Source organism: the organism of the source record quoted next, unplaced genomic scaffold (genome assembly GCF_019419815.1).
Source record: "Pyrus x bretschneideri cultivar Hongxiangsu unplaced genomic scaffold, Pyrus_bretschneideri_v1 Contig6, whole genome shotgun sequence".
In the NCBI taxonomy this organism is placed as follows: domain Eukaryota; kingdom Viridiplantae; phylum Streptophyta; class Magnoliopsida; order Rosales; family Rosaceae; genus Pyrus; species Pyrus x bretschneideri.
This window is the reverse complement of record NW_025999798.1, coordinates 7,472,412-7,497,476: the sequence shown is the minus strand read 5'-3', so window position 1 is coordinate 7,497,476 and position 25,065 is coordinate 7,472,412. Positions and strand designations below refer to the sequence as shown.

General features: G+C 36.3%; 4 protein-coding genes across 4 annotated transcripts; all 4 read left to right on the top strand.

Moving 5' to 3' along the window:
- Window positions 1-677: 677 nt before the first annotated feature.
- Window positions 678-1,428, top strand: LOC103959354 (major strawberry allergen Fra a 1-3). The gene has a single exon (XM_009371703.3). It carries the CDS (start codon window positions 728-730, stop codon window positions 1,205-1,207), a length of 480 nt encoding a protein of 159 aa, XP_009369978.2. The 5' UTR covers window positions 678-727; the 3' UTR covers window positions 1,208-1,428.
- Window positions 1,429-3,869: 2,441 nt separating this feature from the next.
- Window positions 3,870-4,595, top strand: LOC103959347 (major strawberry allergen Fra a 1-3-like). The gene has a single exon (XM_009371697.3). The coding sequence runs from the start codon at window positions 3,937-3,939 to the stop codon at window positions 4,414-4,416; it is 480 nt and encodes a 159-aa protein (XP_009369972.2). The 5' UTR covers window positions 3,870-3,936; the 3' UTR covers window positions 4,417-4,595.
- A 5,270-nt stretch (window positions 4,596-9,865) lies between these two features.
- On the top strand, window positions 9,866-10,771 carry LOC103939041 (major strawberry allergen Fra a 1-3-like). Its single transcript, XM_009349095.3, has one exon. It carries the CDS (start codon window positions 10,082-10,084, stop codon window positions 10,559-10,561), a length of 480 nt encoding a protein of 159 aa, XP_009347370.1. The 5' UTR covers window positions 9,866-10,081; the 3' UTR covers window positions 10,562-10,771.
- Window positions 10,772-20,440: 9,669 nt separating this feature from the next.
- LOC103939043 (major strawberry allergen Fra a 1-3-like) lies at window positions 20,441-21,227 on the top strand. The gene has a single exon (XM_009349097.3). The coding sequence runs from the start codon at window positions 20,539-20,541 to the stop codon at window positions 21,016-21,018; it is 480 nt and encodes a 159-aa protein (XP_009347372.1). The 5' UTR covers window positions 20,441-20,538; the 3' UTR covers window positions 21,019-21,227.
- The last annotated feature ends 3,838 nt before the right edge of the window (window positions 21,228-25,065 follow it).

Here is a 25,065-nt window from a genome sequence, read left to right as displayed (position 1 = left end):
GAGTCAGTAGTCAACAGACTTAGGGCTGGTTTGGTATTGCTGTGCTTTGAAAAAAAGCTGCTTCTGCTGTGCTGTGAGAATAAGCAGCTGTGAAATAAAGCAGCAGAGTGTTTGGTAAACTTTTTTGTAAAAGTGCTTTTGAAAAAAAAAAGCAGTATTAGAGTGTTTGGTAAACTTTTATGTAAAACAGATGTGAAAAAAAGCCAGTTTTTCAAAGCTAGGTTTTGCAGCTTCTTGTTTTTGGCTTTTTTTCATCCAAAACTGTGAAAAAAAGCTGAAGCTGAGTGTTTACCAAACACAAAAACAGCTCCCAGCTTTTTTTGATAGCAGCTTTTTTCAGAATCACCTCAGTACCAAACCAGGTCTTAGCACACTAGCTCTGCTGTAATATTCCGATCATCAAGTGTTAACATTTTCTATTAAAAAAATTTCCACATTATTAATTAGCACACCAGCTAGTCGTATTAAGTTGGAATTTACAAAATCAACTTCTAGAGGTGCCTTTCTTTGACTAAAATGTTCAAATTGGAAACAACCAATGGGAAACTAAATACTGTCCAAATTTCTCTATCAGTAGGGGTCCACATTACACGACAGCCCCTCACCAATAACCTATAAATACCACCTCCATATCTTCCACCATCAAATACCTTCATTATCAATTTCTCTTTTCTTCCTTCACATTTCATTCTTACTTTGACCAGTTTCTAAGCTCTCAATCATCACCATGGGTGTCTTCACATATGAAACTGAATTCGCCTCAGTCTGCGCTCCTGCTAGGTTGTACAATGCTCTTGTTCTTGATGCTGACAACCTCATCCCAAAGATTGCTCCACAAGCAGTTAAAACTGCTGAAATTCTTGAGGGAGATGGAGGTGTTGGAACCATCAAGAAGATTAGCTTTGGTGAAGGAAGTGAATACAGCTATGTGAAGCACAAGGTTGACGGAATTGACAAAGATAACTTTGTCTACAATTACAGTTTGATTGAAGGAGATGTCATTTCTGACAAGATTGAGAAGATCTCTTATGAGACTAAGTTGGTGGCTTCCGGTAGTGGTTCTGTCATCAAGAGCATCAGCCATTACCACACTAAGGGAGATGTTGAAATCAAGGAAGAACATGTTAAGGCTGGCAAAGAAAGGGCCCATGGTTTGTTCAAGCTCATTGAGAACTATCTTGTGGCCAACCCTAATGCCTATAACTAAAACCATCGATCTACATATGATTCTGCATGCTAAGAGTTGGGGAAACAAATTTTATGTCCTCTCCTTTTTTCTGTTTCTTCAGCGGTGTGGCTTTCGATTTTTACTTTTGCTCATACAGAAGGAGTTTTTATTCGCAATCTGAAGTTATGATTCAAGTGTAATATTGTGATATTGTGTTTGATTTTAATCTCAATAAATGAAACCACATTCGATTACTTTTATACAGATAACAATGATCTAATTCTTCTTAGCCTAGTTTATGATTGAATATCATATCATATTCAAAGATGTTCGGGTCAAATTGTGTTTGAATGGTTGCGGGTCAAATTCCTTGGGGCTTAGACATTAGTTATGATTTGTAAAACTCGATGCTTTTCAATTTTATTTTATGTTTGAACACCTAAAACAATTGTACCTAAGAGTAATATAGCCAAACTAAAAATACAATAAATGTCACTTAGTACTATGGTTTAGTGGTATTCCCTCACTTGTAAGTGAGAGGTCTTAGGTTTGATTCTCGCCAAAAGTGAATTTTTACCATATTATTGCTAGCCCATTGTTAGGCTTAGCCCAATCCCTCACTCCTTTAATGTAGGTAATATCGTTTGTTAAAAAAAGTTAAGTACAATCAATTTGGTAAAGTTTCTGCTTAAATTATTTTAAAAGCGGGGATGAAAAAAAGTTCGAGTAAAATTTGTGTTTGATAAGTCTGCTTATTTGCAAAGTCACGGGTCATTTTAAGTGGGATGAAAAGAAGTTCGAGTAAAATTTGTGTTTGATAAGTCCACTTATTTACAACGTCACAGGTCATTTTAAGCGGAAAAGTAGCAAAAAGCAGAAGCATAATGTTACTTCTCAAAACCATTTTTTTTTCAATATGGGGAGTGACCAAATTACTTATAAACACATGCAAAAGTCCATTTCTCCGATGTGAGATTGATACGCTCAACACACCCTCTCACGTATAACTCATACAAACAGGGAGATATGGAGTACATGTGGCCGTTAAGCTTTAAACACGGGACAACTTGCTCTGGTACTATGAAGAAACTTGAGGTTCCACCATAAAACCAATTGGCAATATGGGGAATTGCCCAATTACTATAAGCACATGCAAGCTCCTGTTTTTCATGATGTGAGATTGATATACTCAACACTTCTCTGTATTGTATGTATGATATTCTATAGTATGCATTTATAAGAACTTACAATTATCAATAATATCATTCTAAGTATCTAACCCTAGGTTTGAAATCTTTAACTGTAAAATTGTTGTAAAGGTGTTATGTATAAGTAACAAAAAATTGGTTTGAAATCTTTAACCATTCAGTATAGGCTTTTCTTTTAGGTGTACCTTTCATTAATGGGGACCAAGGGAAGGCAACCCGAAAAAGAATGAAGTTGATCACTTCCTCTTAGATTTTCTGTTCTTCGAATTCACATGAATTGTTCGTAAGTGAGATTTGAATTACAATAATACCGAGGTTAATTAGCAAGTACCCTACTGGGCATCAAATGGGTCGGTGTGTGATCTCTAATTGACCAAACCAACTTGTTTCAGAATATGGTTGTCCCTACTACTTCACAACTAGTATACACCTTCCAGAAGTTCAAATTAGGATATACACTTGCATTTCAAAATAGGCTGCAATGGGTCAATGTCGTTTGCCCATCATTTTCAGTTGGGTTTTGATCACATCTACAAATTGAAATGGCTTAAAATATAGAATTTATATAACAATTAAGGATATTTTTTGTGCTCTAATCCGAGATAAAACAGCTGTTATTAGTGTTTGATAAACACTGAATTATCACACCACCATGCATTGTCTCAGATAAACTAAATTACTGTTTAATCAGACAAAATTTCTGTCAACTTGCTCATATCATATAGCCTATCGGTGCAGCCCAAGCTGGTTTCAAATTTGAGTATCAACGAGAACAAAACACAAGGCTGTTGAGGAGAATATCGCACATTGGAGAGATGAAGTTTCCATCAAAGATTTAGAAAACTTCTTCAGTATTGTCAATTATAACAGCTGTTATGTAGCTCTATTTTTTCTGCTCATACGATATGAAATTATAGAGGGCGGAAGAAAATGTGAAGTGATCGCAACATGAGGTTTAGTCACAGCCCTTGGCAGCTAGTGTTCATTGAAGCCCAAGTTTCGGTATTTGACTGGAAAGGAAGAAGGAAGGAAGCCTATATACTCTAATGTTCGAGTTAAATCTTCCTCTTCCTCTTTATAGTTCAAATAAATTGGAGCGTCGATTATATAGAAAAAATTATCAAACAGAATTACAAAAGGTGTCAGTTTGTTTACTTGATGTGAGAGAATCTGATCATTTCTAAAGTACTCATTGCATGCACATGGAAATTTTAACTTGTAGCGAACACCAAGACAATAAGTATTTGAGGTTTAACTAGTCCACCTCGTGGATTAATTGGGTACCTTATTCAATTTCCACATGGTCCTTCCCTTGACTAAACTACAAAATTCCTTGTACAAAAATAATGGCTCCCACGTCATATTGAATAGAACCAATTAAACAATTAGGAACTTGCATAAACCTTTTGATTCACACACCTTCAGCCTCAGCCTATAAATACCATACCTCCTCCTCACTTCTTCACATCTCAAGAAACCTCCCAATACATCATCTTTCTTTCTTAGATCTTCCTCTTCATTAGTTATTCTTTTCTCACTTTCCATTCACTTCTCAAAATCATGGGTCTTTTCACATATGAATCCGAGTTCACCTCCGTCATCCCCCCTGCTAGGTTGTTCAATGCCTTTGTTCTTGATGCTGACAACCTCATCCCCAAAATTGCACCACAGGCAGTGAAGAGCGCTGAGATCCTTGAAGGAGATGGCGGAGTTGGAACCATTAAGAAGATCAACTTCGGTGAAGGTAGCACATACAGCTACGTGAAGCACAGAATTGATGGGGTGGACAAGGACAACTTTGTCTACAAGTACAGTGTGATTGAAGGAGATGCTATCTCTGAGACAATTGAGAAGATCTCTTATGAGACCAAGTTGGTGGCTTCCGGCAGTGGTTCCGTCATCAAGAGCACCAGCCACTACCACACCAAGGGTGATGTTGAGATCAAAGAAGAGCATGTAAAGGCTGGCAAAGAGAAGGCCTCCCACCTCTTCAAGTTGATTGAGAACTACCTCTTAGAGCACCAAGACGCCTACAACTAAATTATATGACATCAAAACTTATGTCAACAAACAACTATTTTCATTTCCTTTTTGTTTTTTAAACTTCTGAAGTAGTGTTTTGGCTTGTAATTTGGCTTGTTATTGGAGCTTTTCATTGAAAAGTGAATATTGTATGTCTTTTCATATAAAAATAAAAAGAAACTAATGGATTTGAATAATATGCATATGTATGCAAGTTTCCCCTTATCATGCACCATGGCATGATATGACACACCGTATCAACTGACACATAAAATGTATTGCAATTGTGATCTAAAACTATAATTAACATTACTCTTAAATTAAAGTATCATATTTTCTAACAACACGAGTTGGACTAACCATTATATAATTTGACAATTACCAAATTTTTTTTTTTTAATATAATGTGATAAATGAATGTATGTATCATCTAATATTCAGATAATAGATGATATATACATTCATTTGTCAAGACATATATCAATTACAGAAGGAGCATTAAAGACACTTTAGCAAATAGATGATATATATCATTTATCAAGACATAGATCAATCACTAAGGCCCCGCGTGGTACGTTGTATATAGCACCGGATAGGACTATTAATATGGAGCTAGGTGTTTGGCGCCCTCTCATATCAAATTGGACTGGTCTAATCTAATCCGATCCACTTATTTTATACGGAAGACACCCTCTTAATAAACCCGTCCAAAAGGGCGTATGATGAATTGTTAATTGTTAATGTACGTGGATCCAATTGTACATTCACTACAACAAAAACGTAGTTTAGCGAGAGAAAAAAAAGTCCTCACTCAAAGTCTCTATTTTGTTAAACCCTAAAACTTTTACACACTACAGTGAGTAAAGGTAGATTACCAAGCTAAGAGTCTGTCGACAGCGAGGAAACGTTTTCTTGCAAAACATTTAAATTTCTCGCTAGAGTAAGGACATGACTTGCAATCAAAATTGGGTCAGTTTTTGCGAAGACGAAATAATATCCTTGCAAAAAGTGTTCTATAGTGAGAAAACTAGGTTTCCTCCAAAAGATTTCCTCAATAACATACCATTTTGTTGTAGTGATCTCATATATAGACTGTTGAGAGTCCTCACAACTAAAATTTTTATGAAACCGTACGAATGTAATTTACTGAGGTTAATTAGTACATTGATGGGGATGAAATGAATGTATAATACTTAAGTACTCACTTTCTGATTTGGTTCAATAAAAAAATATCATGTGTATCTTTTTTCAAAGCCCAAGAAAAATTAAATAACATGTCCATTTTTTTAATACAATAAAATATTTTAAAACATCATTGGATAAAATTAAAAGGGGAGTACCCAAGGATTATTAGAAATGAATTGGTGTCTAATGCCCAATTAGTGAAACCTTGTTTTACAAATTGCTGTTTGCTTCATAATATTGTTATCCCTACTACATTACAACTAGTATGCACTTCCAGAAGTTCAAATTAGGGTACTTGACTTGTATTTCAACATATGGCTGCATTGAGTCAACATTGATTGCCCATCCTTTTAAGTGGGGTTTCTACATCTTCAAACGGAAAAGGCAAGATTCAAAATGTTCAATTATAACAATGTCCTAATACACAGTCCTCGTATGATCGTATCTATTAACTATTTTATGTACACAGCCAATGATCATTTTGATTGTGAATATACAAAATTAGATAAATATAGGAGACAACAAAACGGCCCAATTTGGTTTCAAATCTCAATACCCGACAAAGAACAAAGTGGTTATTTTTGTAGTCTCGTCTGATCATTTTTGCTTATACGATATGAAATGATTAGAGGATAAGCTAGCCCTGCCACAACTAAGGTGAAGTGTTCACTTTATCAGAATTATTCAATTCATAGCCAATGGCCCAATGGCAGTCATTGTTGATTGAGACACAGGTGTCAGTTTTGGACTAAAAAAATATAGAAAATAATAAGCTTAGTCAATTACTGAAAAGGAATTCCAATTGCAATGCTCTGGTTCTCACAGAAAGTGTAAAAGTAGCTACAGTGTCAGAGAATGTGGTTATTAGCAGTCATTGCATGCAAATGCAAAATTTTAACTTCTATATATAAAACAGTGGGATAGAAATAATTGAGCTCGTGGATTAAATGGCTATATTTTTTTTTATTCAATTAGCAGATGGTTCTTCGCTTGGCAAAAATACTAGGCCTGGCAATTTCTGACACGACCCGATAACCCGACCCGACACGACACGAAATTAACAGGTGTTTGAGTCGACACGATAACGAATCGGGTCTTATCGGGTAACCCGATAAGCACCTGTTAAGATAACGGGTTGGTTCGGGTATACACGTGGGTAACACCAAACACGATAAGCAGAATATTATTTTTATAATTTTATAACCCTAAAAAAATACTGTAATAATTATATACATTAATTTTACAATTTTATACCCCTAAAAATTATAATAAATATATATATAAATAATTAACTATAAAATTTATAATAATTATAAATTTATAATAATTATATATACTATAATAATTATACCCCCAAAATATTAAGTCCATCTATAATAATTATATATATATATATATTAAATTTTATAAAAACTGTAATAATTATTAATTAATAATTTAATATGCATGATCATGCATTGCATATTTGCATGATTTTGCATCCATTGAAATTTGATGCGTCAAACTCAGATGTGATTTGTTTCCATTCAAATTTCAATAATCAATTTTTTGCCATTGCCATTTGCCAACTTTGCCGCCCTTTTTGAAAAAAAAAATGGAGGGAAAATGAAAATGTTAAGAAAAGTTGAAAATAAAACAAAAAAGTGAGGGAATTAGGGAAAGATGTTGGAGGAAAAAGTGAAAATGATAAGAAAAAGTTGAAAAGGTAACAAAAAAGAGAGGGAAAAATGAAAATTAATAGAAGTGGTGAGAATTTTTTTTTTTTTTTAAGTTATTAACTATCATTTTACGAAAAGTGAGGGAATTAGTCAATCTATCGTTTTACAAATTCTCCAAAACTAATTTCAACGATCCAAACCGTCAAAATTGTTTGTATATGCTTGGAGATCACTTCAGCAAAAAATCACAAAAAAAAAACATTCAGAGATCAAGTAACGGGACAAAGCTTTTCAACGGTTATAAACGAAAAATCACGATTTAACGGTTATTTTAACTCTGATTTTGATGATTTTTTATAACTACACTCATTGACCCTATATGAATACAATGAATGAATTCGATCTTCAATTTAAAATATTTACACAAGTGGATACCACAAAATCTTATGTTATACTTAATGAAAGTATAAATAAACTCTAAGTGTTAGTCAATCTATCGTTTTACGAATTCTTCAAAACTAATTTCAACGATCCAAACCGTCAAAATTGTTTGTATATGCTTGGAGATCACTTCAGCAAAAAATCACAAAAAAAAAACATTCAGAGATCAAGTAACGGGACAAAGCTTTTCAACGGTTATAAACGAAAAATCACGATTTAACGGTTATTTTAACTCCGATTTTGATGATTTTTTATAACTACACTCATTGACCCTATATGAATACAATGAATGAATTCGATCTTCAATTTAAAATATTTACACAAGTGGATACCACAAAATCTTATGTTATACTTAATGAAAGTATAAATAAACTCTAAGTGTTAGTCAATCTATCGTTTTACGAATTCTCCAAAACTAATTTCAACGATCCAAACTGTCAAAATTGTTTGTATATGCTTGGAGATCACTTCAGCAAAAAATCACAAAAAAAAAAACATTCAGAGATCAAGTAACGGGACAAAGCTTTTCAACGGTTATAAACGAAAAATCACGATTTAACGGTTATTTTAACTCCGATTTTGATGATTTTTTATAACTACACTCCTTGACCCTATATGAATACAATGAATAAATTTGATCTTCAATTTAAAATATTTACACAGGTTGATACCACAAAATCTTATGTTATACTTAATGAAATTATAAATAAACTCTAAGTGTTAGTCAATCTATCGTTTTACGAATTCTCCAAAACTAATTTCAACGATCCAAACCATCAAAATTGTTTGTATATGCTTGGAGATCACTTCAGCAAAAAATCACAAAAAAAAAAAAAAAAAAACATTCAGAGATCAAGTAACGGGACAAAGCTTTTCAACGGTTATAAACGAAAAATCACGATTTAACGGTTATTTTAACTCCGATTTTGATGATTTTTTATAACTACACTCATTGACCCTATATGAATACAATGAATGAATTCGATCTTCAATTTAAAATATTTACACAAGTGGATACCACAAAATCTTATGTTATACTTAGTGAAAGTATAAATAAACTCTAAGTGTTAGTCAATCTATCGTTTTACGAATTCTCCAAAACTAATTTCAACGATCCAAACCGTCAAAATTGTTTGTATATGCTTGGAGATCACTTCAGCAAAAAATCACAAAAAAAAAACATTCAGAGATCAAGTAACGGGACAAAGCTTTTCAACGGTTATAAACGAAAAATAACGATTTAACGGTTATTTTAACTCCGATTTTGATGATTTTTTATAACTACACTCCTTGACCCTATATGAATACAATGAATGAATTCGATCTTCAATTTAAAATATTTACACTAGTGGATGTGGATATCACAAAATCTTATGTTATAATTTATATACTTAATAAAAGTATGAATCAACTATAATATTAATAATTATATACATTAATTTAATAATTTTATATCCCCTAAAAAGTAAAAACTATAATAATTATATATATTAAATTAAATTTAAAAATTGATGACCATTGGATCGGCTGAGATTAAATCTCAGCCGTCCATTTCATAATTATATATATATATTTTATTAAATTTGAAAAATTGATAACCATTGGATCAGCTGAGATTTAATCTCAGCCGTCCATTGTGTAGGTAATCAACACTCTCATTAACTCATCTTCAACATTACTCTTGAAGGCAATAAATCAAGCCAAAGTTCTAATACAATTTCATGATGATCGATGTAAATTGAAGATTTTGTAAATGAAGGTGTAAACTTTTGAGAAAGACTTACAATCTTAAAAACAAAAACTCTTTATCCTTGCACATTTAATATTTGTAATAGATTAGTAGTGTATGTATTATTTTTTTATTAGGCTTTTATTTTTGAGTGTAGACATAGTACTTGAACGAGAAATGTTTTAATGTTTTGAAGTAATATTTACGTGGCAATGTGTGGTATGTGCAAATTTAAAAAAAATATATTTTTTTCTTAACGGGTTATAACGGGTCATAACGGGTCGGGTCACTTTACCCGTTGGGTAAAGTGACACGACCTGTTAAGGACCCGTTAAGATAACGGGTGTGACACGACACGACCCGTTAAGATAACAGGTGTTACACGAAAACGACACGAACACGATAGACACGACCCGTTTGCCAGGCCTAAAAAATACAAACATTCCATGTATAAAAGTAATGGTTCCCACGTCACAATGAATAGAACCAATTAAACAATAAGGAAATGGCATAAACCGATTCATCCACCTTCAGGCAGCCTCGGCCTATAAATACCATACCTCCTCTTCAGCTATTCACACCTCAAAACCTCCCAATACATCATCTTTCATCCTCAATCTTCCTCTTTATCCATTAGTTTTTCCTCACTTCCCAAACGCATCTCAGAATCATGGGTGTCTTCACATACGAATCTGAGTTCGCCTCCGTCATCCCCCCTGCTAGGTTGTTCAACGCCTTTGTTCTTGATGCTGACAACCTCATCCCAAAGATTGCACCACAAGCAGTGAAAAGCGCTGAGATCCTTGAAGGAGATGGTGGCGTTGGAACCATTAAGAAGATCAACTTCGGTGAAGGTAGCACATACAGCTATGTGAAGCACAGAATTGATGGGGTTGACAAAGAAAACTTTGTCTACAAGTACAGTGTGATTGAAGGAGATGCCATCTCTGAGACAATTGAGAAGATCTCTTATGAGACTAAGTTGGTGGCTTCTGGCAGCGGTTCCGTCATTAAGAGCACCAACCACTACCACACCAAGGATGACGTTGAGATCAAGGAAGAGCATGTTAAGGCTGGCAAAGAGAAGGCCTCCCACCTCTTCAAGTTGATTGAGAACTACCTCTTGGAGCACCAGGATGCCTACAACTAAATTAATATTGCCTGCTACCACAAAAAGTATTATTAAGTAGTTGTGTGCTCTTTTGGCATCAAACAATATGTGGTTTTCATTCCCTTTTTCTTTAAGTTTTGAAATAGTGTTTTGGCTTGTGATTGGAGCTTCTGAGTGGAGTGAATATTGTGCATCCTTTCATGTCATGTCAATTACAAATAAATAAGAAGAAAATCATATTTGATGATATATTTTCAAATTTCTTTTTATGCACCGTGGTAATGAATAATGTTCAATTTTTATTTTTCGAACTTGACTGCTATTATTCGATGTGACATGTCATGTCAATTACACCAAAAGATCACACAATAACTAATTTAAAAAAACAAATGAATCTTATTCAACCACCTAATATACGATCAATTTAAAGCATCATATTTTATAATTGCACGAGTTGACCTAATATATATAACATTTATAGTTATCACGGTATGACAGGTGGGAAAGGGATCTTCTCCTGATCCCTTCCTCGTAATCCACTAAGTACGGTAATCCGAGCCATTGAAATTTAATCGAATGGCTAAAGTTATTATAACTTTTAAAGAGGGCTTCTGTTTGTAGCCGTTGGATCAAATTTCAATGATTCAGATCACTAAACTTGGTAGATTAGGTGGAAGGGATCCGGAGAGAATCCCTTTCTTGACAGATGAATGTATACACATGTCATACGATACTTTTGAATGAGTTGACCCAACTACTAATGAATTTAACGCCTTTAGTTTTCTAATTACTTGAGTTGGCACGACCCTGCAACACTAAAATCATCTCCAACCGAGAGAGGGCCAAGGATCATGTTTAGCCCTATAGTCTTGCAAGAAATTATTTTTTAATAAACAATGTCAGACCATATTTTATACCATCTCCAACCGAAAAGATCAAAGAGTCATAGGCCAAAATATAACTTTTTGACAAAAAAAACTCATCTCCAACCACAGGGGACCATTTTTTAATATGTTCTATAACGAAAAAAACCTCCGAACAATAACCAACCAATAATAAAAAAGGTTGTACCTAAATCAACGTCACTAAATGGTTTAACTTTAGGTTTATCAAATAAATTTAATTTAATTACGTATATATGCAACATTCCACTGGACCAATCCTGACGATATTTTGGCTCTTGCATGCGTCCTGGTTGTGTCATTAATTTTTTTAAGCCCAAATTAAGGTTTAATTATTAGTCCGTCCACATGCATGGTATAATTCTTTTTGCAAAAGTACATAAGATAATATACTAAAAAAATACATAATATAAGAAAAATATATATATTGTTGTAGGCGTATTTGAATGAATTGTATAAAGGACAGAGAGGGAGAGGGGCCAGCGGCAACAGAGAAAGAAGAGAGATATGTAATTCTGAGGTATGTGTTGTATCACCTTCTTATGCCTTTATTTATAGTACTAGGATAGGTAGATTCCTTACCCTAATAGGATTACATCTCTAATAGGAATTAAACTACAAAAGGGAATATACAAGATACTCCTATATACATTAGGATTTACACAATCACATTCATAATCCAATAGGACTACAACACTCCCATTTGAGTGTGTAAATACTCAAACAAAACATCGCATCAGATCTTCAACAAATGAGATAGAACAGTTGATGAAGTCGTCGGCACAACGGTGAATGCGAGTCTCAAATTTAAAAGAAAGTATGCATTGGTAGTAAAACTCACAAACTCTCACTATAGTAAAACCTAAGGCATGGGGAAAACCCATAGACTAAGGAGAAAAGTGAGAAACATGGATAAAGGCTTAAACAAACGTCAAACAGGACGAAAATAGTGAACTCAACGGAGTATGATCATCCCAGGATGGCTGCCTTATCAAAACCTCATTAGGTAGCAAAAACCCAACAGGAAAAATGCTCCTAATCATAGGAAAAATAGTACATTAAGATCAAGTGAGTATGCTACAGGATACTCGCCCTGAGTTAGACATAGCTTCTAAATAAGAGAACTACAGACAATTCAACTCAGATAATTTACGCATACAGATTCCTTGGACGAGCTTCTGAAAAATAGACTTAGGCAATGACTTGGTAAAGAGATCGGCCAAGTTGTCCTGGGAATGGATTTGCTTGACTTCAATATTTTGATGATGTTGTTGCTGGTGAATAAAAGAAATTCGACACTATATGCTTAGTATTGTCTCCCTTGATGTAACTCTTCTTTAACTGCTTGATACATGCTACACTGTCTTCAAAGAGCGTCGTAGGCAGGTCAACGACGAAAGTAAGACCACTAGTGCTTCGAATATGTTCCATGACTGCTCTTAATCAAAAGCACTCTCACGAGGCTTCATGTAAAGCGAGAATCTCAGCATGGTTCGAAGAAGTTGCAATTAGCGTTTGCTTGGTAGACATCCAAGATATAGCGGTGTCTCCAACAATAAAGACATAACTCGTTTGAGAACGTGCCATATGTGGGTTAGATAAATAATTAGCATCTGTGTAACCAATGAAGCGTGAATCAACCCGATGACCGAGGGGGCGGCGGTTCCTCTCAAGGATTTGTGCGTGTAGAACAAGCCCAAATCCTTAAGGTAGCAGAAAATGTCTTTAACACCATTCCAGTGTCTGCATGTAGGCACGTTGATGTATCTAGCCAAAAGATTAATAGTGAATGAGATGTCAGGTTTAATGCATTAAGTCAAGTACAATAAAGGACCAATTACACTTAGGTATGGAACTTCAGGCTCCAAAATCTCTTCCTCATCCTCTTTTGGATAGAAGGGATCTCATGTAGCATCTAGAGTTCTAACGACCATCACAATACTCGAAGGCTTCACTTTTTCCTCATTAAAATGTCACAACACCTTTTGAGTGTAGTTCAATTAAAGTACTAGGATTCCATCCGAACAATGCTCGATCTTCAGGCCAAGACAATATGGAGTTTTCCCAAGATCTTTCATCTCAAATTTCGATTTCAAGTGAATGACAATTTGCTCAGTCACTGCGAGAGTTCCAATGAGGTTCATGTCATCGACATAAACTGTAACGATCTCAAATCCAGATATGACTTCTTAATGAACACGCATGGGCATAATTCATTGTTCACATAACCCTGACTCGTCAAATATTCACTCAGACGGTTATACCACATCCGCCCGGATTGCTTCAATCCATAGAGCGATCTTCTTAATCTAATCAAGAGAGTGTTCTGTGGCCTCAAATTATTTGATCTAGTCAATGGAAGTTCTTCTGGAACTTTTATGTACATTTATGTATCTAGATACCCATAGAGATACGTGGTTACCACGTCCATAAGCTGCATATTCAATTTTTCAGAAACTACCAAACTGATAAGGTAGCTGAATGTTATAACGTCCATTACGGAAGAATACGTCTCCTCTTAATCAATCTTAGGGCATTTACAGAAGCTTTGCGCTACTAGGCGTGCTTTGTATTGCATTATTTCATTCTTTTCATTATGTTTCCTCACAAAAACCTACTTGAAACCCACAGGCTTCACATGTGGTGGAGTAGGAGCTACAAGCCTAAACACCTTACGTTTCGCAAGCGAATTGAGTTCGACCTGGATTGCTTGTTTCCAGTTTGGCCAATCTGTTTTACGTTGACATTCATCAACGAAATATGGTTCAATGTCATCGCTAAGCATGATGTCGAAAGCAACAGTATACGCGAATACATCATCAATAATCATCTCATTCTGATTCTAAACTTCATCCAGTACAGCGTAATTGACCGAAATATCGCGATTCTCGAAAGGTCGGTATATCTCATCTAAGACATCACCATAATATAGAATAACCTCATGCATTGGAACAGATGAGTGAGTAATGGTCGAATTCAGACTAGGGTCACTAGGTTATGTTGTTTTCCTCCTCCGAGGTTGTGAATCCTTTGAACCAGGGAGCTTGCTACATTTTAGGGTAGGAGTAGGCGATTAGCTAGCTGCCAATGTACCTTGCCGTGTGGGAGGTCCTGCCACCTCACCCTTGAGGACAGTTCAGCCTTCCACGATGGTGTTACATCGTACGTTATAGGTGCGGTTGTAATGGGTATATGTGATCTCACCATCTTTGATAGATCAGTAAAAGCATTCGGCATGTTTGAGCGATGCTCTAAAGATTTAGAATACATCACACGTCAGTTTCAGATTGAAGGGTGCAAGGATCTAAATGAGACATAGTGGGAGTAATCCACGATATTTCGTGGCATTCTACGGGAATGTTAGTGATCTTATCTCCCCCTAATGACGGGAAGATTGTCTTATCAAAGTGACAATCCGCAAAACGTGTGGTAAAGAGATCTCCTGTCAAGGGTTCTAAGTAGCGAATAATTGATAGCAAATCATAGTCGACATAGATTCTCATTTTTCTCTGAGGACCCATTTTGGTACATAGTGGAGGTGTTATTAGCACATAAACTGCGCACCCAAACACACGTAAATGCAAGACGTCAGGCTCGTATCCAATAACTAACTGTAACGGTGAATGAGGTTGGGTAGAGGTAGGCCTCAGGCGAACCAACATAGTTGCGTGCAATATTGTATGGCCCCAAGCAGATACCGACAAGTTGGCTCTCATAACCAAAGTTCGAGCTATTGTTTGAATGTTCTTTATGAAAGCTTCTGCCAGGCTGTTTTGGGTGTGAACATAGGGTACATGATATTCAACATCAATCCCAACAAACATGCAATAATCGTCAAAAGTCTGTGATGTAAACTTTCAAGCATTATCGGTTAAATTAACTCAATCAGATAATCAGGGTGGTGAGCCCTAAGATTAATAATTTGTGCTAAGAGTTTCACAAATGCAACATTGCGTGTGGACAATAAGCAGACATGTGACCATCGTGTCGATGCATCAACCAACACCATGAAGTATCTAAATGGCTCGCATGTTGGTTGGATAGGTCCACAAATATCCATTTGAATCCTTTGAAGAAACTTAAAGGGGTCGTGAATAATCTTTGTAATTGAGGGTTGAATGTTCAACTTCCCCAGGGAACATGCTTTGCAAAGCGGATGGCCGGGATAAGATTTCAAATAATGCCCACGAGATAATTTGAGGATACGGCGCATTATATCTTGTCCGGGGTGTCCCATTCGATCATGCCAAAGTAGAAGAGTGTCTTGGAACCCATCCATAGGGTCTGCCACATGGTATGTCTCGAAGGCTCAAACGGTTGTTATGTACAACCCGCTCAGGAGACATTCCAACTTTTCGTGAATACCCTTTCGACCATATTTGTAAGAAGTAATACAAAGAAATTCAAAATCATTTTCTTCAATGGTTTCAACATGATATTGATTATCTTAAATATCCCTAAAACTCAGCAACATTATTCCAGAACATGGAGAATTGAGTGCATCCTTTTATCAGGTTGGATGAGCCTGAGAGGGTTGTCAAAGGTGCATTTTTAGGTACAAAGTTAGTAAAATAGTGTTTCTCGCACAATATGGTGTGCATGGTGACATTATTAGCTAGCAACTAACTTCCCCACTAGTCATACCTAGAAATAAATTAATTGAATCGGTCACATGCATAAGTATAATTCCATTCATTCAATTAATCAACTCGAGAAATAATATCCATAGTTCAAAACAAACCAAAACCAAACAAATAATTCCAAAGACTTAGAAAAATTGTTCAAAAATTAAACCATAAACCTAAAATTGGGGGAGGGGGGTTTGAACACCCTAACATGTCTTAGAAAAATAAAACTTTATTCTTCCATCGGAGCGGATGCTTCCTTAAAATTTGAAACCTTCAGAGTTGTAGTAGCATCTTTGGGATGTTCCACATACACAAAGTTAGTCTCACAACAAGAATAATACTTGGCAAAGCCTCGGGGGTAGCTTGGCATATGCGTGACCATTGATCTTTTGATCCACAGTGGTAGCACATGTCCATTTCAGTGGAATCCAATTCAACGGTAGATTTTCCCTTGTTCTTGAAGTTTGGGGCTTTAGGGGCAGAGGGTTGGCAATTGTGGGTCAAATTTCCTCCCTTAGGTGGGCCTCTGTTCTGCAAACCTTAGGTCCATGGTGGACCTTGCAACTCATTACCATGGCCACAACGGGATTTCCGTCAGTTGTGGCTGCTAGAATTGGTCACATAAGCTTCAAGCTAAGCGTTCTAGCCAGTAGGTCGAGCTTAATGATTTTTCATCAAAAGTTGGTTTTGCTTTATAGCGAGAAGTATAAAAAAAATCAAATTCGAAAATTTGGTGAACTTATGTGCCCTATATTGTTGTTAGAGGACAATATTGGCGGCATTGAATGTCGAATAGGTCATCTCGAGGAGATCATGTTTAGTTAAGTCATCTTTACAAAACTTAAGTAGTGATCGGATTCTACAAAATTTAGAGTTATATTCATTCACAGACTTAAAGTCTTAGAAGTGTAGATGCTACTAGATGCGTCTTGCTTCAGGCAAGTAAATGTCTTTCTAGTGATCAAAGCAATCCGTTAAAGCGAGCCAAAGGGTACGTGGATCCTCCTCTGTGAGGTACTTGGTCTGCAGTGCATCATAAATGTGTCTTTAGATGAAGATCATAGCAATAGCTTTCTGAGCTTCGTCGACGGGTTCATCGTCGATTGGTTCCTCAATAGTAGCTTTAAGACTCTTTGCAGTAAGATGGTGCTTCACGTCTTGCTTCACAATTGGTTCCTCATCGTCGATTGTTTCGGAAACCCAAGTGTGAGTGCTTCAGGACTACGAAAGATAGTCAACGGTTCAAAGAAGCAAAATAATTTACTGAATCGTTAATGCTAAAAAGTGAACTTCAGGTCAATAATTTTGGATTAATTGTCAGATTAATGGACTGATGGTCACTTTAATTAATTCAATAGGTTGGACCATACAAGGTCGATCATAGAAGCAAAATAATAATAATAATAACATTCAGGTTAAAATAATTTAGAATTCCAAAAATTAGCATTGGATTCGAAAAACATAGCCCAATAACATTAGACTTCGGTGCCGTGAGTAGGGCAAAGCCCTAAATGGGGCATATGGGCCTCGGGTGGCTACAGAGCAGCCCAGAACATGGTTGTAGGCCATAGGCCTTGTGACTAGGAAGTCCAGCAGCAAAGCTGCTGGCGTTGTGGGCTAAAGCTAGTGCATGAGGCAAGCCAACCCAAGGCTAGCTTGCGGGTGGTGCAAGGAAACCCCATTCGAAGCTGGGTTTCAGTTTTTAAGCCACAAAGATAAGCCCAGCCATCTGGGCTGGCTTCAGAGTTGGGGGCCTTGGCAAGGGCAAAGCCCAGCAAACTTCTAGCATGCTGGTGTGGACCAGGGCTTCAGGCCCTATCATGGACAAGCCTAGCATAACTGGAGTGGGCTTAGGTGTGGACCGGGGCTTCAAGGCCATGTGCTATTCAACCTAGGCCGAAGCCTAGTTGTGGTTTAGTGACGGCAAGCCCAAAGGGCTGTGTGCTTGGTCCAGGGTGTCAACAACGACACCATTCCCCACGTGGCTAGGCTGCAGGCCAGCGCACTGGTCCGGCGATGGTGCCACGATGGTGTGGCAGCGATGCTGCAAAAAAAATCCCAGTTTTTTTTTTTCGAATTATAGGGTTAAAAAAAACCCTAATTGCTTCTAAATTAATTTCAATGCTTTGACTCACAAATTCCACATAGCATAATTGTGTATTGCATGAACAAGTATATATATTAACAAAATATATGAACACATATACAATATATATAATTGGAAGAAAAATATAAATATAGGGGGTTCATACATCATAAGGAATGTTTTCATGCTTCAAGGTTTTTGCAAATATCTTAATTTATTTTAGAAGAACCTGATAGGTAGAAAACAATTGAAAGCCTTTGAATTTTGTAGAATATAGCCTCCTCCTACGATCCTTCAGTTCCTTAGCTTCTGGCAAGAGCATGCTGATAATGTGTTTTAGGCTTATTTGACTGAACTGTATAAATGACAGAGAGGAAGAGGGGCCGGCGGCAACAAAAGGAGAAGAGAGATATGTAATTCTGAGGTGTGTGTTGTATCACCCCCTTGTGCCTTTATTTATAGTAGTAGGATAGGTAGAATCCTTACCCTAATAGGATTACATCTCTAATAGGAATTAAAATACTAAAGGGAATATACAAGATACTCTTAGATACACTAGGAATTACATAATCACATTCCTAATCCAATAGGATTGCAACATATATAATATTATGAAATTTTAATAGGCAATACTGGGGATGGGATTACTTGCAAAATATGCAATTAAAATGTTTATTTTGTCTACGAAAACAAGAGATAATTAATTAATTAACTTTTTACTAAATCCGCTTTAATTAATTAAGTTGATGCATCACTTTAGGAGAGGTTCTGCTGCAATATTGTTTCTTTCAATCGACATGTGATTAAGCATGGAACTTGTCTGGTGTTTGGGCTACTACATCAAGCTGGTTGGCTGGCTCATTTTGACCAGCTCGCTGGCCTGGTGTCTAATTTTTGACCGGGTGGGACTCACAAGCTCTTTAGCTTAACCCTCAGTTGGAGACGATTTTCGTGGCAAAACAAGCTATATTTTAGCTTATAATCCTTTGGCCGGGTTGGTTGGAGAAGGCCTAAGGGCATTGGTTTTTGTGAATTCTCTCTTTCAGCATTGTCTTGCAACATATGCGATTACTCTTTTTTATATACTTTCATATCTTTGTTAGTAACCCCTCTTAGGTCATGTTCTTGATCTATATAAATCTTGTACGTATACATGAAAGGAGTAATCGCAACATTGTAAGCTTCACAAGCATGTAATTAGTTGTCGACAATATATTTATTTTTAATAATGAAAAAGAATTAGGCGAAATTGGCTCTTCTACAATAGTCTCATGTATTGCATAAAGGAATATCAATGCAATAGGAAATTTAGTATACAAATCAAGGGACAAAAAAAAAATTATTGAAAAACACTAAATATTATTCCATAGACATATAAGAAAGAAGAATGCTACAAATTGACAAGCATACTACATAACGAAAAAATTACAATCTTGCTAAGACTTGATACCTACAAAGTTACAAGAGATGTACTTCCGAACACCTAATTTACTAAAACAAATAATAAACCAATCTTAAACCTTGATTACAGATGGGAAAGTAATCATAATACTTATCCAACTAGTAAACCTTAATACAAACCATATCAAAAACACCCTAACATAAAAATGAACCAAGTTGTTAACTTTTCCAATAAATTTTACGGAGGTTAATTAGCTATAGTATTGTTACGTATCTTACAAATGTATGCACTTCCAGAAGTTCAAAAATCCTTTTTGGTCAAACTCCAGAAGTTCAAATTAGGGGGACTTGATGTTTTCCAAAAAAAAAGAAAAATTAGGGGGCTTGACTTGCATTTCAACATTGGCTAGTTGCAATTTGTCGACGTTGATTGCGCACCTTTTTGCTTTAGGCTTTCACATCTCCAAATGGAAATTGCTCAAAATAATTCCTTCTGTAACAAGTATGATTTATGCTGTTATACCAATGCACAGTCCTTGTCCATTTTAACCAATTTAAGCACACCGCCAAATGGAAATGACTCAAATTGTTCAACTATACAGTAGTAGACAACAAAAGTTGAATTATTAGGAATCCCACATGGTTCATTCATACTATTGTTTATCATCAAACGGAATCCAATAGTGCAAACCCATGTATATAATTGAGGTTAGTCGACCTCGTGATTAATTGGGTAATTTCTTATTCAATATCATGTTGGTCCTTCCCTTCCCCTTAACTAAAATACAAAATTCCATGTAGAAAAAGTAATGGTTTCCACGTTAATGAAATAGAACCAAGCAGGAACTTGCATAATAAAACTTTTTGATCAACCTTCAGCCCCACTCTATAAATACCATACCTCCTCCCACACTTCTTCACAACTCAAAACCTCCCATTACATCATCTTCCTCTTCATCAATTTCCTATTTTCCTACTTTCCAAACACTTCTCATAATCATGGGTGTTTTCACATACGAATCCGAGTTCACCTCCGTCATCCCCCCTGCTAGATTGTTCAATGCCTTTGTTCTTGATGCTGACAACCTCATCCCCAAGATTGCACCACAGGCAGTGAAGAGCGCTGAGATCCTTGAAGGAGATGGAGGAGTTGGAACCATTAAGAAGATCAACTTCGGTGAAGGTAGCACATACAGCTACGTGAAGCACAGAATTGACGGGGTGGACAAGGACAACTTTGTCTACAAATACAGTGTGATTGAAGGAGATGCTATCTCTGAGACAATTGAGAAGATCTCTTATGAGACTAAGTTGATCGCTTCTGGCAATGGTTCCATTATCAAGAGCACCAGCCACTACCACACCAAGGGAGATGTTGAGATCAAGGAAGAGCATGTTAAGGCTGGCAAGGAGAAGGCCTCTCACCTCTTCAAGTTGATTGAGAACTACCTCTTGGAGAACCAGGACGCCTACAACTAAACTAATACTACATGCTCCCACAAAAAGTATTAATAAGTGGTTGTGTGATCTTTTGGCATAATCCAATGTACCGGTGTGGTTTTCATTCCCTTTTTCTTTTAAGTTTTGAAACAGTGTTTTGGCTTGTAATTGGAGCTTCTGAGTGAAGAGTGAATATTGTATTTCCTTTCATTTACAAATAAATAAGAAGAACACCATATTTGATGATATATTTTCAAGTTTCACCGTGGTAATAAATAATGTTCATTTTCATTTTTCTAACTTGACTTCTATTATTCTACATGACATATTATGTCAATCACACCAAAAGATCACACAATAACCAATTTAAGAAAACAAAGCATTAATCTTATTTATCACCTAATACGCGATCAATTCAAAGCATCATATTTTCTAACTACACGAGTTGACATAAACCATACAACATTTTACAATTATCATGGTGTGACAAATGTGTATATATATATATATGTGTGTGTGTGTGTGTGTGTGTGTGAAACGGTCTTTTTGCATTAGTTGACCCAACTACTAATGAATAATGTTAATGCTTTTAGTTTTCTAACTAAGTTGGCAGGACCTTGCATGCATTGGTTTTTATGAATTCTTTGTCTCTTCCAGCATTGTCTTGCAACATATGATGAGATTATTCTTTTGTATATATATTTTCAGATCTTTGTTAGTACCCCATTTTGGGTCATGTTCTTGATTTATGTAAATATTGTATGTATTTGCTCCTTCACGAATGAAATATGTCGTTCCATTAAAAAAAGTATAAGTAGACCTAAATTAGTTGACCTCGAATGCATAGAAGTGAGCACATGAACATTAATAGATATGACTATGCCCACGTTAATGTCAACAAAGTTCTTCATATCTATAGATCTTGTCAAAATGGAATTCTAAAGTAAAAAAGAACGCATTTTTGTGACAAAAGCAAAGGTGTGGTACAATCAAATCTATTAACAGCAAAAAAAAAAAAATGATACCAGCCTAAAACTAATTAACCATTTAATAGACAAATTGGCTGACATTTATGGAATGACACAAACTTTCAAAGTCTGATTGAACCCAGCTTCTAATTTTACAGATTAATCATATATTTGAATAAGAACCCCTGCTCTCGGCTACCTATATAACATTAATTTAATAGAACTTTCTTTTCTTTACTTTTTTCTAGTGATAAAATCATGGACTCAGAGTGTAGGATCTGTGGATTCATCCTTGGTAAGGTTCTGCCGAACAGACTCATTACAATGGAGCTCCAACAAGTCAATTACTTTAAGGTAATTTTGTAACGACCCATCTCTATAATCTTTATAATTTTTAAATGTGAACTTACGAAAATGCCCTTTGAGGCAAAGACGTTGACTTTTGTTGACCGTCTGGTCATGTCACGTAAGACTTGTTTTCTTGGCATATCCTCATAGTACTCATGGCTATGAATGCGTGGGCACAAACAAAACTCAATTTGGAGTTATAACAAAGGAGTTATTAACGAACGAAATCGAGGACAAAATGGTCAATTAATTATTTTTAGAAAGGCTCCATATTTTTTAAGCTAAATCTAGGTGAGAGGTCGGTGGAGATGGAAAATAAAGGAGAGAAATGAGGGAGAGGTGAGGATGAATGGAGAGAGGGGAGAGGGTGAGTGACCAATGGGAAAGAGAAGAAAGGAAGAAAAATGAGAGAGTGAGGGAGCACCGGATCACCCTTGACCCGGTTCCTCCCCGTCGACCCGATGCATTCTGCAGCTATTTTGATAGTTTTTCGTCGATTTTTCCGCCAAATTGCAGCCATTCACCACTTAGGAACTTCTCACTAGCCCTTCTTCTTCAATTTCCACCCATGATTGACGGGTTTTTTACCCTAGTTTCACAAGAACACCCACGCCGGCTCCGAGGAGTGCACGGCGGCAAATCCGCCATTCCTGCAATGATTTCTTTCAATTGTCACCACCAATAGCCCTCCCTCGAGCTCAAGAACAATGCCTAATCATTGGTTGAAGCATCGGAGTTGATTTGAGGACAAATCATGAACACCCAAATTCTAGGGTTCCGGTGGGTTCGTGGCTATTTGAAGCTTCTCCCGGCCAAATTGGACTTGGTCACAGGTATAAAACTTGCTCTACTCATTGAGATCTTCATTTCTGTGAAGTTTGAGAATTTTTAGAAATAGTTGATTTTTCCGACAAGTTGGCGCATGGACCGAGGCATCCCTTGACCTTCCTAGGCTAAATTTGATTCTCCAATTCCATATGTGAAGTCCGATTGACAAATCGTTTGAACCTAGTTCCATTAAGGTCTGCCACTTGATTATTATAGCAATCAACGATCTGACCGTTGGATCGTCACCAAACTTTGATACGTTATAGTACGTAATATTTGAGGATATTAGAAACTTACGGATTGGGAATCTGATGTACGGATCTTTCCAAATAGGATCTGTAAGTGACATGTTCTATTGATAAGAATTCTTAGACGTGATTTGATAATTGTTCTAGGCGCCGATCATTCGTGACGCCTTAATATTCGTGTTTGGGAGTTGTAGCGTGGACCTCAAGTGAGTGGGCCTTTTTCCTTTTTATAGTGTGTGTGTGTGTGTGTGTGTGTGTGTGTGTACACCTTACGGTTTTCAGAAAATGTTTTAAATTGATTATACATAGCATGCCATGATTTAAATGTGTTATATTTAAATATTGCATTGTGATGAGATTTGTGGCTATGGCAAATGATCCTACGGAGGCGCAGGTAAGTTCAGGTGAGTTATTATGTGATTGAAATGGTTGAATTATATGAGCATGCATATATTAATTTAGAGCTCATCATTGCTGCATCCCAGTGTTAGTGCTCCCGCCCCGTGTCAGGGCACAGCCTTCACGTGATTATTCACCTCCCGCACCACACGCTCGCCTTGGATCCAAGTTAGGTGTTACCCTATCGTACAAGTCACATTAGGCGACTCCGACTCATAGGTGACCCGCTCATAATGCTAGTTTTCATGTGATCATAGCACTAAAGCGTACATATTTACACCCAACCTGTTGTACAAGTCACACTAGGTGACTCCGACTCATGTGCTAGCATAAACTGATGAGTAATAGGTCCAGTCGTACAGGTCACATTAAGGTGACTCCGATTGGCATGTTAGTTTAGACTGATCTCACACCTGGCTTACATTTATTATTACTGAGATATTATGGCATGGCATGCTTATGTTTTTACTGCACATGTGCATTCATTTTCCGTACCTACAAACTATACGGGTATATGGCGAGGGGTTATAACGCTTTCAAAATGTTTTTATTAAAACTTTATTTTCAGGCTCATCCTTGTTTTTCGCCCCTCCAGGTTCTAGTAGCGAAGTTTTCGTACCGACGAGGATTATCAGCATATCTTGGGGTAGGCGATTACCACCGATGGTAAAATTCTCATCCTATTCTACTGTACTGTACTTATGATCTGTCATCGCGTGTGAAATGAGTTCATACCCCTCACCGTGCACTCTTGTACTTAGACACTTTTAGGTTTAAATTTATTCACATCTTCCACATCAATACACGTTATGGCTTCGTCATCTTCTAGGTGTCGGCCAACACAGCTCAATTCGGAGTCCTAGTGGACATCTCGGGTTGGGATGTGTCAAATTTACACCTTGAAGGTAGAGAATATCTTTTTCTTTTTTTCCTTTTTTTTTTTTTTTTTTTTTTTTTTTTTTTTTTGAGGGGATTAGAAAGGGGTTAGTGATGGAAGAAATTTTTCATTTCTAATCCTATCATTCTGAGTAGGATTGAAATAGATAAGTTTTCTTCTTAAGTAATTCATCTCCTACTCCAAGTTTACCACAAATTTTTCATTTATTCCTTCAACATACCTTGACAATAGTAATTTCTCCATTCCAACCCAATCCTTTGTACCAATCCTTTCAACATATACAATAGTAATTGTACGTAGCATTGTAAGCTTCTCACGCATGTAATTAGGTGTTGATGTATATTATTTTTAATAGTGGAAAAGGATGAGGCAAGGTTAGCTCTTTAACAATAGTCGC

What these genes read in the sequence shown, in the direction of transcription:
- LOC103959354 (XM_009371703.3), top strand. Translation starts at nt 728, where the DNA reads ATGGGTGTCTTCACATATGAAACTGAATTCGCCTCAGTCTGCGCTCCT.
- LOC103959347 (XM_009371697.3), top strand. Translation starts at nt 3,937, where the DNA reads ATGGGTCTTTTCACATATGAATCCGAGTTCACCTCCGTCATCCCCCCT.
- LOC103939041 (XM_009349095.3), top strand. Translation starts at nt 10,082, where the DNA reads ATGGGTGTCTTCACATACGAATCTGAGTTCGCCTCCGTCATCCCCCCT.
- LOC103939043 (XM_009349097.3), top strand. Translation starts at nt 20,539, where the DNA reads ATGGGTGTTTTCACATACGAATCCGAGTTCACCTCCGTCATCCCCCCT.